The sequence below is a fragment of the Pelmatolapia mariae genome, linkage group LG18 (assembly GCF_036321145.2).
Source record: "Pelmatolapia mariae isolate MD_Pm_ZW linkage group LG18, Pm_UMD_F_2, whole genome shotgun sequence".
Lineage (NCBI taxonomy): Eukaryota > Metazoa > Chordata > Actinopteri > Cichliformes > Cichlidae > Pelmatolapia > Pelmatolapia mariae.
The window spans coordinates 24,049,433-24,066,088 of NC_086243.1; the positions used below are offsets into that span (position 1 = coordinate 24,049,433).

Consider the following 16,656-nt stretch of genomic DNA (forward strand, 5'->3'; position numbering starts at 1 on the left):
AAACATCAACTTCTGTATCCAAATTACTTTGTGCTGAAAATCATCACAATGATTTGTGGGTCTCAGACTACAAGCACGCAGCTTCCAAACCCAAAGGCAGGACATGATGTCAGGTATGTGACCAGAAGCATGCTTGTTTACAGGGTTTTATTCTGAGAATTTTCCCACATTTTTGTCACACCAACACAACCCTCCCTTAACCTTCCCACCCTACTTGCCATATTTGTCTCTGTCTTTTGACTTTGTCCTTTTTCTCAAAGTAAATTAAAACAATACATAACAAATGCACTAGAAAGCATACCTTCTCCATGAACCAACTCTGAAGGGGGGATCGGGCAGATTTAAATTATGGATAATGTTTGGTTATCGTTGACAGAATCATGGAACTTTGTGTCACTACTCATAATGAAATGTTTTGACGTTGAAACAGAGAATGATGAGGTACTGAGATGTATTCAGCTCACAATAATCTCTCTTACATACAGTTTGTGGAAGGGAGTGTTTTTCATTGAATTATTCTATTCGCTAAATGTTTCCAGTATAGGCTTAATAACTTTCTCTGTGGAAAATGAAAACCCCAGCTATCCAAATTAAACATGCTCCAATGAAAGGATTGGGGTCACAAATAATATTTACCTTACTTTGGCAAGAAAGCAATTTGATGAATAGCAATTACAGAGCCTCTGAGTCAGCAAAGTGAATACACTTTGATAATGGATCAAGAGTTATCCAGATAAATTACAAAACCCCCCACAAAAAAGGGTAACACCTGTTTTCACCTGTCTATGCTGACATATGTAGCAAAAATGTAAGGCTTAGGATTTGCAGACATATATAAAAATAAAAATCTGTGAAACAGCTGGCCAATGTTATAACAATAAAAGTTTAAATATATGCTGGTAATTCAGCTGAAAAAGCTCCCTGCATTTCCTGACTTGCGTGTGCTTGACCCCAGCTGTGTTAAGTGGAAATGTATGTCACATTTTTACTTGATTTCAAAAGCAGTTGGCAAACATAATGTCAAGAAACATCACGGTCTGACAATCTGCCGTGCCAACCAGCTTGGTTCCATCACATGCTGGTGAAAGTAGTCGAGTGTAAAACTCACAAATCCACAATAAGAACTGAACCATCTGTTTCACTGAATCAGAATGGTAAGCTTTCTCGTTTCATAATAGATAATAGATAATCTTAATAGGCATGCACTTTTATATGGATAGCAAATATCATGGGGGTGTAATTTGAGATTATAGCAACACAATTAGTAAAATTTTTGCCCAGGAAGCAGTATTTTCATATACACATTAAAATGTCAAAACTGGCTTTTGTGTACTCGACAACAGAATAAAGCAATTACGATATACAGCAATAATACTGTATGTGCTCTAAATCAGAGTGAAAACATGCTTTGAATATTAAGCCAGGAATACTCTGCCTATTTAAGCCACAATGCCCATCATTTTCTTTTATATCTCCATGCATAATTCATCCGTCTTTGTATTTACAACCCTCTAAGATTTAACCTGTCACAGATCCTGGGGAAATAATGCCGACATATCTCTATCTGTCAAGTGCTCACCTCATATGGAGCATCCAACCTCCACATGTTCAAACAAGACATGGATATTATGCATCATCAGCTGACAGAAAACAAGGGAGAAGGAAATTAAAAAGCCAGGAGACAAAAGAAGTGGCAGGCGAGTGAAAGAATAAATGATGACTCTCCTCCTCTCTCGGAGTCAGGGGACATGTTGCATGTCATCTCGGTGTCTTGGTACGCAGTGGTGCGGTGATGATGTGCTGGGCAGGGCCAGTTCAGAACAGAGTCAAGGGCATCGGGGTGACGGCAAGTTAAATGCTCCAACTGTTCCCTGTCTCCAAACAAATACATGGATGAGTGAATTCCCCACCGAGGAGGAGGGGTACAGAGATCAGAGAGGTCCAGTGACAGTTTCTGGCTTGACCTCTGAACTGCTTGGTTAGTTCCACAACTGGAGATAGACACATAACTCCTGAGACCACTACTTAACCTGGTTCTGCACAGACATGTTCATCACTTATTGCTGGCCCTCATTTTATCTCAGAAAATTGGACTAGTGAGAGATTACAGCTGATCACAAACTATACAAAATAATAAAATGAATAATGCTGCTTCTTTATTCGCTGAAATAGGAATAACTGGGAGTAGTGTAAAAAGTGATTTTGGTCAAAACCATAAGCATAAATAATGTTTGAACTAGTTGGAATTGTTGGATTATTGCTTTTCTTTTAAATGGGGATAAATCAGTTGTCCCGGTCCTTTAAAAAAATGTATTTTTATGTAACTAATTTGCAGCAGCTATACAGTTGTAAATAATGCTATGCAGTGTAAGGTCAATTTTCTCCTCTATAAGCTCAGATTTTAATTCTATTTTAAAAATTTTGCTACCAATTACAATGTATTCTCATATTTTATATAATCTAATTTTTTCTGCCTTACAATTGGTACTAGGTTGATGGTATAGTGTGAGTGTGATTATGTGGTGGCAGCTGCAGGGGAGGGGTGGAGCAGTGGGTCCAGGGTGTGGTGGCATAGGAGGCTGACCCACACCGCTGTTCTTCATCACCTGGTCAAGCCTTCCCTATTTTAGTGGGTTGTAGGGACCTGACAGTGTGAAGTGTTGAGCGAAGAAGGTAGCTGGAAAGCTGCTCTAACAAAAGCACGAAAGATGCTGAAAATAAGGATCACTGGACTTGCACTGATATCTGCTTCAGGTCTTTTTGTTACAGATTAATCCAAACATCAGTGCAGACTTGACATTGAAGACCTAACGCTTTTTACTTTACCAAGTTTTAGCCCTAATTACAAGCTTTGCACAACCAAATATTTCACCAACTCAGGCCTAAAAACACACATGATATATGCTTTGTTAACAGATGAGCATTTTGTATTTTGAAACTTGAAGTTGACACGCAAGATGTTTCACTGCAATTGGGGCCACAATCTAATAAGTGCACACCATGATCTATTGAAAACAACTGGAAGCTGGCAAGATCAGGGGGAATATTTACCAAAGTCACAGAGTGAGACGTAGTTTGACTTTCTCATAGAATAGGTCTTCACTGATTCATGCAACCATGGCCCCTACATGCCATGAGAAAATAGCCATTTTGCAGATTCACCATATCTGTCAGTGGCCTCACATCCAATGTACGTATCAAAGGTTATGTCCCCTTTTCTCCCCCATAATCTAGTTGTCTTTTTATAGTCTATTACGTCAATTCTGCGTGCATGTAAGACACAGACTGAAATTTCACAATGACTGCTGTCATTGCCAGCAAAGATAAGTCTACTGCATTGACTGTCAATAATGTGGCAGTCTCCAAGCAGCTTACTCGGAGCTCTCGTCTCGTCTCTCCTTACTAAGCCTCCAAAGGGGGCCGTGTGGCAAACTGGCAGCCACAACTTCTTTCATCCATTCTGAGAGAGCTGAATAAAGTTCAGAGGAATTACAAGAATATACCCAGTTAGACCCAGAGTAGCTGGCATAAGCACGATTACTGAATCACTCTCAGAAATGTTTACACAATTGCCAACTTGATGTGGTTGAACCAGCATGGCTCAAGAGCGTAGAGCATGTGGGCAGATGACACCTAACTCAGAGCTCACATTCATTCGTTTAGATTAACTGCCAGATCCTTAGATGTTGTGGAAGCACAGAGTATCTCTCATCTTCTGCCACGTTTCAAATCACCAAACCACTGGGTTCTCTAATCAGAAAGGTACAATCCAGACACTACTACACTATGGCAGCTTCAGAGGGAAATTCTTGACAGGGTGGTCTATTCAGCAAAAGAGAATTTATTTATCCAGTATATCCAGATCCATCTTCCTGATGCTAATTTATGCTTTGTGGAGTAAACATATCCATGCTCATGCACTTGAACTACAAAAAATTAAGTCTATCTATGAAATGCTTGAACATTAAACCTTATTTCTCGCTGCATTTGATCCAGTGGTTTGCTACTTGAATGAATTACTATCAGATCCCCACAAGCCAGCCTAATATGGCCTTTAGAGACAGAAAAAAGCTGTGTAATTAAAAACACTTATTTAGTTTCTCTGTTTTAACAGCTAATTTTCATTAATGCCCAAGTGGTACAATAGTATAATTATCATTTGGCCAGCAACTTTTTAAATACATTTAATTGGATCATTTGTATTAATACAGAATATTACAATTTTATTGTTTCCTTCCTTTCACACAACCTGTACAGTAAAAAATACCAGTGCTGAGTGCTACTGAGTGACAGCACCATAGCACACCGTAGGAGAACAGGCTTAATACCAACACATTCTGAAGAACCCCTGAAGGTCTGCAGCTAAAAATATAAACAAGGCTAACTCCTTGATGCAGAACACATCTCCTACACCCTGTATATCCTGGAGTCTCATTATTGAATATTGAGTCTCTATTTCAAAAAGTTGGATCTTTGTGATTTTAGCAAAACCACAACACAGTTGAATGATTAATGAACCTTTCATATGCATAAAACCTTCCTTGAGCAGCAATCGAAATAGGAAATGGGAATCATAAACACATGGAGAAAGGGATGGGAGCCAAGACATTGAGGATTCTTTGACCATCCGCTATGAGGAAAACCAACTCCTGGGAAAAACTGATTAGATCCGGCTCACAACGACAGACAACTTAGTGATTGGCTGAAAGAGCTCATTTGCATGCTCCTCTCATCTTCAACAAAGTCTCAGGAAGCACTGGTGGATAAGGTCACTGGTGTCAGTCTGCATGTGTGCCAGCTGAGAATGTAAACAGATCAAACACACAACAGGCATTTAAGTGTTTCCAGAAGGAGCCTGTGTTCTTGATGATCTAGATAATCATGACCCCAAATTCATGTCAGAGGTGAAAGGCATTCTAGTCAGAAGCAAGAATAGTTGAGGGTTACCATACAGCTGGAATTTACACTAATGGGACTGCTCTATCCTACCAATGAGGCAGAAAAGTCTCACAACAGATCAGTATGGTTTGTCCTCAGCTAATCTTTTTAATTTATTTAATTTGGTGACTGAACACAGTCTACTTGTGTCTTTACGCACATGCAATCATCCAGCGAAGGAAAATCCACGAAGGTTGATTATTTTCAACATGACATTATGTTTTCTTAGGGACTTCCTAAGCGAAACAGCAAGTGTTGCTGATGTCATTTGTTAAGCAGTGTAATCTATTGTAAATAAAGTGTTCCGCATAGAAAACATTATGTAAAGCATCTCAAGGGAGAACTGAAATTCTGTAGCAAAGTCAGAACCAAATATTATAAAAGTCCTGTGAAACATGTAAATTCCACCAAAACCTTTATATCATGTGCGAACTATGAATGCTTGTTCAAAAAATCTGATGCCATCCATCTTGTGAATGGAGTCGTACATACAGATTTTCTTGTAAATACTGACATATTTCAGTCTGAATTTAAGTGCTGGACTCACTAGACAGACTGATTTCAGAACAATATAAGTTGCACTGAAGTATTTATTATTAGTTCTTATTAATCTCTGGCTCTTTTCCACAGCATGTCTTTGTCCTGTCTTCTTCCCCTTCACCCCGAGGTTTCTTCCTGTTAAAAGGGAGTTTTTCCTTGCCGCTGTCGGCTCATAGGGGATCATATGTTTGTCTGGGTTTTCTCTGTTGTCTTTGTATTATTGTAGGCTCTTTGCCTTACAATATAAAGTGCCTCGAGGCAACTGCTGTGGCGATTTGTCCGTATATAAATACAACTGAATGAAATTGAACTGAAACTATTTTACTTAAAATTGTTTTTTCTTTGTCCCTGTGAATCATAACAAATGTGGAGAAAACTGATCCACAATATATTTTGTTAGTTCTGTATTTTGCCAACATCAAAATAGATAGAGAGTTCATGTGCTATTAATATTTTAATAAAATCAATAAATTTAAGTTATGTAATAATAACTAAATAATAAAAAGAAAAATAGATTACTAAAAAAGAAATATAAAACATTAGTGTGCCTAAATTATACATAAGCATAGTATGCATAAAAAATGACATCGCAAAGAAATATAAGACATCTTTTCTATGAACAAATTCTGTATTGACAAGAAAAATCAAACAAACATACAAAATATTCCAACCATGTTGACTCTGTTTGTCTCTGTTCTGTTCTTTATGCGCCCTGTGTTATGTAAATGTTGAACATTCAGGATAATCTACTGGTCTGATAAAGGTTTCAGTTTGTGTTTTGATAGAAAAAAAAAAAAAGCTTACCAGAACGTCACACCCGACTGGAGACTAGCTCCTTTTTCATCCTACAGTGGCATTAAATGTCTCAATGCCATCTGGAGCTGTGAGAAGAAAAGCCCTCCTTTTAAAGATGCCCATTTTAATTGGTAAATATTTACTCGCACGAGCTCTTGGCAGGCATGAACATAACGTCTAATGAAGCACTTTAAAGCCTATGGGCTCTTACAGCTTACTTTGAGTGTGATTCTAAACAAATGCAACCTGGGGTTGAACTGTTGATGAAGGCTGATAAGGGGGCTGAACGCTGCAGTGACTGTTCTTTGTTTAATAACAGTGCCAGCACCAGTGCAGTTACCCTGTCAGTGCCTGTGTGTGTGTGTGCCTGTGTGTGTGTGTGTGTGTCTGCAGTCATCTGTACAGATGCAGTCAGTCTTCAGTCAGCTATAAAGATAGATGTTTGTTTATGTATTTGCATGTACTTTGTCTATTTAGACTTAGTAATAAATCAATTTTCACAATATTTTTGCCCCAGTATAATTTGATATTAAAACATATTTATTAGAGCTATCCTAAATTTTCCTTTGTATGACTGCTAAAGGGCAATAGTTGGAAGGACATCAAAAACTTAAATAAAAAATAAATTTGCAAGAGAATTTGAACAGAATATGGAAAAAAATGGCTCCAAATTTGTGTACATCTAATGTACACAAACAGCTTTGTGTATGCCTGTGCATCAGTTGTTCAAAGACATATTTACAGATTGTTTGTGCATGTAACTGTTTCGAGTTGTTGTTTTGTGCATCTGTCTGTTTTTACATTTACCAGTCTCTCCAAATTCATCTCCAAGATTTGCACAACATCATGTGTCTTTGTCTTTGTGTGTGTTGCTGCTGCTGTCCTAATGCACAGGTCTACATGTACATTAATCTCCGCTGCAGCGGCAGCTCATTGCCTTGTATGCTCCGCTCTCTATCCCTGACCCAGTATGCTGTGCGATCCTGCCTACAGCCTCATTTGTCTCCATCAGGGAACAACCGAGGTTACGACTCACCAAAGCGCAGTATGTTTCTGGCGGATCTCCACACGTGATATTTGGAGGGTCGAGGGTCACTCGCAGGTACTCTGTCATGTCAGTGGCTTCTGGCTGACAGGCCATGTAGTCCCATGCCAGGCCTTCCTCTGTGTAGATCTGGGATTTGCACACATCATAGTGTCCCCAGACCGCAGGGTAATGTTGCATAGCGTGGCCCACACTGGTGCACAAAGCTTGCAGAGCGAACAACACAGGCAAGAGCATCGCTGATCTCATTCAGTATGGTTTCTGTAGGATTCTTCTTTTCTTTTCTTTTTCTTTTTTGTCTTTATAAATAACTTTTGCTTAGTCACAGAAATGACGATAGCAGTCTAACTTAACAGCAGCTTTGAACGGGGCAATAGAGCATTTAGGAACTGTGGCAGCATCTTGCTAGTTTTGTGTGAGGAGCTTCAGGCAACTATTAGCCCCCGTTCAGTTATTTTGTCTTTGATTGCCACCGCTTCTGCCAGGCTGATGAGGTGTGTCAACAAGGGGGTGTCTTCAATAGTGTTGGTAGTTGATGAAAGGGTGAACTAACGGTCAGATGTGATGTGCAGAGGAGTGACACTCCTCATAAATCAGCAGATGTCTGAACTTGATCCCCAAGTATACTTTTTGGCACCAGCAGCATCCTAAAGGACAGAAGAAAAGGATAGCTTAATGAATTAAAAAGATTGGATACAATCACAAAACATTTGAAATGCGACATTAAAATATTAAATGAGTTTTAACATGGCTTGCAGGCAGCTAGGTGGAGAAGTGTTACATCTCACGACCCACTCCAACACATGCACAAACCCAGACACAAAGACACACGTATGTGCAATAAGTGCACAAGTGTAATGTATGGCTTTGCTGCTTTTATGGGTCCCTCAGTAATAACCTTTTCAAAATCACTGTGTACAATTCAAATTGAGCTTCTTCTGTAGAGTCTAATCTCCATGTGATTTTCATACATTGTGCAAAAAGACTTATTTCCATGTGTCAAGTCACTACATTTAAGTTATTGCCTTTTCTGATTCTTGCTCCTTTATAGCCGAATGTGGAGTTGCATTTGTCTCAGCGCCTTAAGAGGCATTTGGGAAATATTAAAGTAAAATTGGAAGACAGAAATAGTCTATTTGAGGGATTGTACATTTCTCAAAGCAATCGCAAGCCATCAGTCAGATGGCCCGACTCATCAGGTAATGGTGCCTGGCAGCAGTCAGCGGAGACCTGCACCATCTCAGTGACTCAGGTAAAAAGTGTGTGCAGTAGCAGGGACTAAATGAAGCAAGCATACACTAGCACCTCCAACTGGGTATCACTTTAAATAAGAGTTAAGCTACTGTTGACTGTCAATTTGCTCAGATGGCCAGAGCTTTTGCCTTAGTGAAAAGTATTTGTTGCTGTGAATAGCTGTACAGAAAAAAATACATTTCAATCTAACCTTTGCCCACACAGGTCACAATGTTAAGAAACGCGCATGGTTATCCTCTTAAGTGCAGGTTAAACGCATTGTGCAAGGGGAGTTCAGCAGTACTTGTTGAGGCAGAACCATTACTCATTGAATTTCTCTGCTCTGATTCCTCCAGCTGATACAGTACATGAAGTTGAACCCGTAACTTTACGGTCAGCAGCTTTCCTCTCTACCCTTCAGGCTACAGCCACCCCCCCTGTGACTGACAGTTACAGCTGAAATTTATTTATTTATTTAGGTAACCTGGGGTTTGAAGCGTGTGGAGGGAGTTTTATGTTCAGAAGAGTGAGATAATTTTGTGTTTCAACACAAAGTATTACCATATTTGAGAGGTTATTAAATCAAATTAATTAATTAAGCAATTTAACAATATTTATCAAAAGAAACTCATTTTAATGAGCGATGTCTCTGTTCACGAACACATACTACGTGATGCCTGCTAGCGTGTGGAGGTATTAGAATTCAATATTTTAATTTGGTCATCTTGTCTTGGACTGAAAATGGTGCCAATTTGAAGGAGTTAAGACCACATTTAAGACTTCCTTAGAAATACTGCATTCCTTTTTCTAACCTAATGCGCCTTTTACAAAATGACTATGGGCTTGAATACATTCCAAGTGTAATGAAAGTTATTCATCTGAGCCGGAGAAATTACTGAGCTGCTTTTCAGACCCTTCAAAGTGGGCCATGACAAAAGGTATGGATGAATGGTTGTTTAAAAAAGAAAGAAAGCAGAGGAAATAAAGGCGAAAAGGTAGAATTCTTTTTCTTTAAATACACTCGTATCAGTTGGCAAAGTGTCTTGAAAACATGCCTGGAAGTGTAATTGATGAATAAGTCATTTCTTTCGCAGGATGTGTGTATAAGATTTCATAAATATAAATGTCAGTGTCTGATCGGAGGTGCGTCATGGGATGGAGCACTTACGATTGACATGCAAACCAACACACACACCGTGATACTGCAAAGTCCCACACCCCCTTTCATAATACTGAGGTTGACTTTCATAAGACAGTCAAATTAGGTAGCAGCAGCAGGGTGGTGTAGGTCACTTATCTCTAGGAACATTCAAAGCTAATAAGGGATAACAAATAGGCCTGGCCATGGGATACTGGATTTAATTCACAGACATCTAGAGCAATGAAATTATATCCAGATGAAAGGCAGGTATCAGGTAGCTCAGTAAATCGGCATAGACAGGTATGCTCATTGGTGCTAAGGTAGGAAAAAGGAATTGCATTTTTTTTTAATCTTTACTCCTCTAAAAGAGAAAATTAGTGCGCCGAGTAAGCGTTCCCACACAATTTATGAAGTAAATTCAACTGCTTTTCAATTAAACATGACCAAGATAGGGGACATATGTGATAGCCACAGCAATTTGTACTGCATTAATAATATGCCTCCGTGCTGTAGTGTTTGCATATTGGGCTATACAGCAACAACATCAGCCACAACATTAAAACCACTGACATAAAAGCCTGTTTAACACTTGGGACATGTCTCAAGAAAACGCGTTCTGTGTGTTGACCTCCAGTCTCCACAGATCCCAAACTGATTAAGCATCCATAGGAGGTACCAAAACAAGGCAGCTCCATAGAGGACCATAATACCAGCTGACAATGTACTCTAGCCTGACACCATAGGACACCATAGAAATGTCAGTGCCCCAATGGACCAGAGCTGCTTTGGCTGCACATGGAAACACATTGCAATAATTGGCAAAACTGTATATTTTGCATCAAAATGATTACACTGAAAAAATTAAATGCAGAAGAACACTTGTTTCCTCTGTCATCGCATGTCTACCTCATATTCTGTGCTACTCAAAGTGCAAGGAGAAACCTGTGAATGTCATAATTTCACTGAGAAAAATATGAAGTCAGATTCTATATTAGAAGTTATTAATATTTGAGTAGCCCTCCATATGCCGGGAGAGAGAGCTCAGAACTTTGGATGACCACCCCCCCCCCCCCCCCCCCCACTCCTTCTCTCTCTCCCTTCCCCTCTCTCTTCATCTCTTTTCCTTCACTTGTTTTTGAAGCCTCTGAAACACCCCCTTGTGTCCACTTGCATTCCATCCCCTGGGCAGCTCAAGCATAGCAGAGTGTTTTAAAAGTCAGCAGGCAGTCGTGCCCCGTGGCTTATATTGGTTACAAACTCCCAGCCAGACTCTTAAAAACCATAACGGATGTATTCCATTCATTTTATAGTAATCCCGCTTAAGTGTGGCTTTTCTCTCTGTCTCTGAGTGTGGCTTTTTCATCCCCTCTTGGCTCTCATTTTATAACCAACGTGAAAGAGAGCTGTCCATGGTGCTGAAAGGCAGGACCTCAGATCTACTCCAATACTCTGCACCAACTGACATCAATGATTGCAAAATAACACTTGTATTGATTTTAAAATCAAAAAAGACCCTGACATGACAGTCTGATTTGCGCTTTGTGGTTTTTCCACTAACAATTGCTATTTTACCGTCTTACCTTTTCTATTTTTTTGTACTGGGCATCAGTCAGGCTTTTGGATGTGCACACATACAATACCTCCTTATTGTGTTCATTGATTTTGTTGAATTCCAACCAATAACTTATGATCCATAGCCAGTTTGAGCAGACTAATGCTTTGTTTCTGGCTGATGAGTGCAACAATAAACGGGTTAATGCTTCCAAATTTCTTACAGCCAAGAACAAACCCCCCAATATGAGTCACAGTGGGATCGACTGGCAAGCAGAAGCATGTCTGTACTGTAACACATTTATCTTCTGACTGTCATTCCTTTCTGTCTTGATCCTTCATTCAATTGTTATTTTCCTTCAACCATCTCTTTCTGTCTCTCTCTCTGTGTGCAACTGTGTCTCTTAGCTTCTCCCAATATGAACACTCCTGAACGGCATAAAACATACAATTATTGCCCCAGGGCTGCACCTTTAACCTCTCCAACTGGAGCCACGTTAGGTCACTTGTTATTTAAGGACTCACTCTAGGATGTGGTTGATGTAGTCACAGTGTGATGGCCCCAGACACAGCCAGACAGCCTTCACTACAATCACATATGAAATCATGCTGTCATGTATTATTCAGAGTTCTTCTCCGGGACGACTAACATGCAAAAACGCACCGCATCAAAACAAATTTTTGAAATTATTGTTCAGCACATGTAATGTTCAAAGACAGAGCCTCGAGCAAAAGTCTTTTAAATTAAAAAAAAAAGTATTTTTCTGGCCTTTAAATGATTTCAAAATGGAACATGCAAATATCTGATAGAACTTGAAAAATTTACATATTTTAAAGAAGCTGTATTCTGTTTTATGTTCTGAATCCAGTTTTGCGCAGAGGCATGGCACACCTAGATTTGACTTTGCTGACTTGCTGCGCAACAGGTTAAACTGACATTGTTTCCACTATTAAACGAGAATTTTGGGGGCGGACTTTAAAAAAGGGTTTAGGTTTAGGTGCCGACTACACATTTCAGTTTCTTGTTAAACGAAGAAAACCTTCTGAATACATTTAAACTCTTTGAAGAAGGACGCCAATTAAACACTATGGACATGCACAACATTTTTTTATATATCTAATATAAAACTCGTGGTTATGTTACCCACTTCTCACCTAACAAACGTTACCGTTCCCACAAACAGCTTACTGCAATTACCCTATTACGGCCCATTTAGTAACGACGATCCCGGTCACAGAAGCAACAGTATACAAATAACGAAAACGTACAAACTCATCTAAATGCTCAAAACACAACACTTACATGTAAATACCCTCCCGGGACAATCTGATCATTCAACAAGTTATTTTGAGGCCACCGGTAGTTGCAGAAAGACGTTTATTGGTCTCTGACTGGCTCTTTTGTTTCTAATTTCCTTCTATTTTTTTTTTTTTTTTTGCACCAGATAGATCAATAAAAATGATGTGTGCGCAGAAAGCGGGAACTGACCTGGAGACTACGATGTTCTCTCTTGCTCCCAACTTTCTTTAAACTTTTGCATCCGAATAATGATACGGGGACCCGATCACCAGAGCTTTTCTTCCCCCTTTTACAAACGCCACTGTGCCTTCACGGGTGTCCACACAAGCGGCTCCTTGATTTACGCAGCGCTGGTTGGCGCAGCGTTCATCCGAATGGCGCACGAGAATACTTCAGAAGCCTTTAAGGTAATTCTCAGTTGTCCCAAATTCGATGAAGTCCATCAACGGGTATTAAAATACATCCCGATGAAGAACAACTCTCGGGGTCGTTTGGATAGGTTAGACTGATTTCTCAGCCCAGCCGAGTTGTGCTCGGAGGAGGAAAGAGATAAGCAATCTTCCTCAAATGGAGCTACTATGTCCAGTTGCATATGAGCGCTCCGCCGGGTCCTAAAGATAACACTGACTGGCTGGTAAATCTCAACTTCAGTCGTTGTTTTACCAGAATATTACAGCCAGTTCCCCTTTACGCGCAAATTAAATGTAATCAGAGCAGGCACAGTAAAACATGCGCTTTTCAAAAATGCTAGAATATTTGAGCATTTGATTATTTTTAATCTACATTAAATTATTCCAAAGTAGACAAACTTGCTGTAGTCTCGAAGTTGAATAATATTCATAAAGTTGCTCCATGATCTCTTGCAACGGACTACATCGGTTTCTACATAAGCTTCCAACTCATTTGAAGCCAGCTGTAACTGTAAATGCGCTAATGATATTTCGAAACCACAGCTGCACTGCACACACATACATACATACACACACACACACACACACACACACACACACACAATAATGATGTCCACCTAGATTTACTGTATAACAGTTCTGAATCTAACCCTATTGCCGCACAGATCTCACCATCAGCAAAACTCACTGCGGTTTCATTATCACATCGCACGAACCATGAAATGGAAGGGCTGCACGTGAAGAGTAAAACCCCCCAAAACTTGACAGCTGCGAGTCTTCGGGGCGAAAATTTAAAGTACAGCACAATTAGAATGCAGCCTGCGGAGTTTTGAGAACACGAGCTCGGAAGAAATAAGTGAAGGACCCCCCCTCTAAAAATATAATATAGGTTATTCATCTATGCACCAATAATCGCCCGATTGTCTGACACACTGATTGCTATTACAACAACACCGCCTCGGGTTTTAATGCGATCAGAAAATAAATAAAGGGGGAAAAAAAGATCTTACCTGTACATGTTACAATGTGGGGAAATAACTGCGCTTGTAAAACAGATAAGTGAAAAAAAACCTCCTCCGGTCGGAGTTCGTGCTGTAATTATTCGTTGAATTTTGCGGGCAGAGCTAAAAGAATAACTACAGTTAGGTGCGTCTGGCGGGCTCCCTTGGCGCGGAGTCACAGATGTCACCCGCTCCACTACAGGGTGCCAAGCAGCACGGCAAACAACCACGGTGACAGGTCGCTTTGAATACGCATTTTAATTGTGTTGTAATGCCAACTGGTGGCGATTGCTCGATAAGAACAACCGCGCCCAGCTGAAGGTCACCACAGTAATTGAGCAGTCCGCATCTCACGTCGACGCTGGAACCGTTTAAAAACTTCTAAATCAATCCGAATCAATAAGTCTCGCGCTTATTCTTAGTTCATATTTCTACCAACTGCAAAATTACTATGCACATTCAGAGGCACGAAGTGAAAAACGGTCTTTTTTCTGTTGTAAGTTTAATAAGAAATGCAAATATTCATATTTCTCTGATAATCTTTTCTCCGATTAAACATTTTCACCGTTTTTGCGACTCGCATGAATCTTGAGTACTCTGGGCGGCTCTTGCGACCTTTAGGCAAACTGACCGGCTGTATAAGTGGATTTTCAATAAGAGCAAAAGATTTTTCAAATATGTGACGTTTCAAAGCTCTGCGTTGAAGTTGTTTGCTATAATAGGTAATAATTATTGCGTTTTTGAAAGCCCGAGGGCTTTCCAGTATTGGCTGTTGGCGTTTTCTGTCCTTTCCTTCTCATATCTATGGATGCAGATGACCTTCCTTTCTTCCCTTCTTATATTCATCATCCATTCATCCATTTAATTTACAATTTTTTTTCTTGTATTTTCAAGGCATCTACTTGACCTTCATTCCTTCTTTGTTCCCTTTCCTCCCGCCTTTTTTTTTTCCAGAAATCTGAATAGAAGTCTTATTCCTACCCTTCATTTCCCTGCTTGTCCCTGGTTTTGTAGAATGTAAGCTAAGCAGTTAAGTGTTTTAAATGCCCCCAAATAGGACCAAAGCCCATATTGATTTCTTGCAAATTAATATGCAATGAAAGACCTGTAATCCCATTAAAAAGTGACAATGCCATTTCTGTTCTGATAAAGGCAGATTTTGGTTAGGACTGGAGCTGCATGACAACAAGTCTCTCAACCCCAGTGAGTAAAGTGTCTCACGCTGTATCAGAGGGTTCAGCCTTTGCTTCCAGCTACTGCTGCTCTTGACATTTCCATTAAATCATTCCTCCTGGAAATACTACTATACCACCCTGACAGTCACATGACTGCCCCGCTTCATTTTAATTTGAGACATACATACATAAATAGATAGATAGATAGATAGATAGATAGACTGACCATGTGAATTTGATATAGTTGTAATTTCTGATTGCACAATGTCGGTGAAGTACTGGGATCTTTAATCTAGGCAGACTGCTATTCAAGTTGATCTATATAAAAAAATGCAGACCGCTACTCTTCCAAACCCCAATCTCAGCCCCTCCTGGTCAAAGGCTCCAGGGTCAGCTCAGTGAATAGACAAAACCTCCTTGAAATCACATCAGAGAGTTAGAATTCCACCATAGCAGCTCCACAGTTTTTCAGCAGAGTGCTACAGTGTTTGACGAGGATACAGAGGTGGAGTCTGCCCTCTCACCCTCTGCACACCCTTTCCCTTGGTGCCACCAAGAACCTAGGCTGACAGAGATGGAGCGCTTGCTGTTTGATTCAGTTCCCGGGGGTCTATTGATAGTTTCAAAGTGGAGTCCACCTGCCACTGCTTTAATCATCTGTGACCCCACTGCATGTTGGAAGACCACAGTGGGACAGCAGGATCAGCAGCCTCGTGCTTAGAGTGTGTGTGAGCAGTCAAGAGGAAGAGGAAAAGAAGGAGAGGCTGACATGCAGAGATGATAAGGAAACATTTGGACCTGCAGAGATGAGATAGATAGGATGTTTTTGGTGAGCTGCACCTTTTTCAAATTCCAAACATTTTCTTTGTTCTGCCTAGCTTAAGATTTCTTTCTTTTTTCCTCATGACACATTTCTATCCTATTTAAATGTATTATTGGTGTATTTTATCTTATTTCTCTCTAGAGGTGGGGCAAAGTGAATCAGCATGCAGGCACAACTTATGGCTGCCAAATTAATTCAATTTATTCAGAAACCTTTCTTAAGGCCAAGGTTGTAATTATGGCATGCAATTAGAGGGGGTATAAATATTAGATAACTTCCCAAGTCCCTGTGAAAGTTAACCCAAAAGCTGTTTTTTTCAGGTATTGGTGATTTACATAAAGATCTCAGAGGCCTGCCGGCTATAATTAAAGTAAAATTCACATGCTCTGACAAACATCACTCAGCTATTGCAGAATTTAGGTGAAAAGGTTCTTATAACTGTTTACACGTGCTGATTGCATCACTAGAAGCTTACTCACAATTGAAGTGAAACTTCACCTCTGAAGTGATGAGCTGAGCAACCCTGTGTTGGCATGTGACAGTATAGCTTTTCACCTGGCAAGACATAGTTGTGAATTTGAGTGGGTTGTTACCACACTTAAAAGTGTCTGTGTAGAAGGAATATGTGACACTTTTCTGGAGAGTATGCCAAAGCCACTGCGGTGCAGCTTAGAACAGGAAGTGATCAGGGTAAGGAAGGAGCT

General features: G+C 40.0%; 1 protein-coding gene across 4 annotated transcripts in view; it reads right to left on the reverse strand.

Moving 5' to 3' along the window:
- The window catches only part of LOC134616766 (netrin-G1-like), a 65,339-nt gene extending 51,252 nt beyond the window's left edge, over positions 1-14,087 (reverse strand). For 3 of the 4 annotated variants that reach the window (XM_063461759.1, XM_063461758.1, XM_063461756.1), the window contains exons 1-2: positions 12,733-13,308; positions 7,310-7,965 (exon numbers count right to left, since the gene is read on the reverse strand). In XM_063461759.1, coding sequence (XP_063317829.1) covers positions 7,310-7,567 — 258 coding nt within the window. In that variant the 5' untranslated portion in view covers positions 7,568-7,965; positions 12,733-13,308. Of the gene's footprint in view, positions 1-7,309; positions 7,966-12,732; positions 13,309-13,963 lie in introns of those variants that run through there. The other variant, XM_063461757.1, reaches the window with a different exon arrangement.
- Between the last annotated feature and the right edge of the window lie 2,569 nt (positions 14,088-16,656).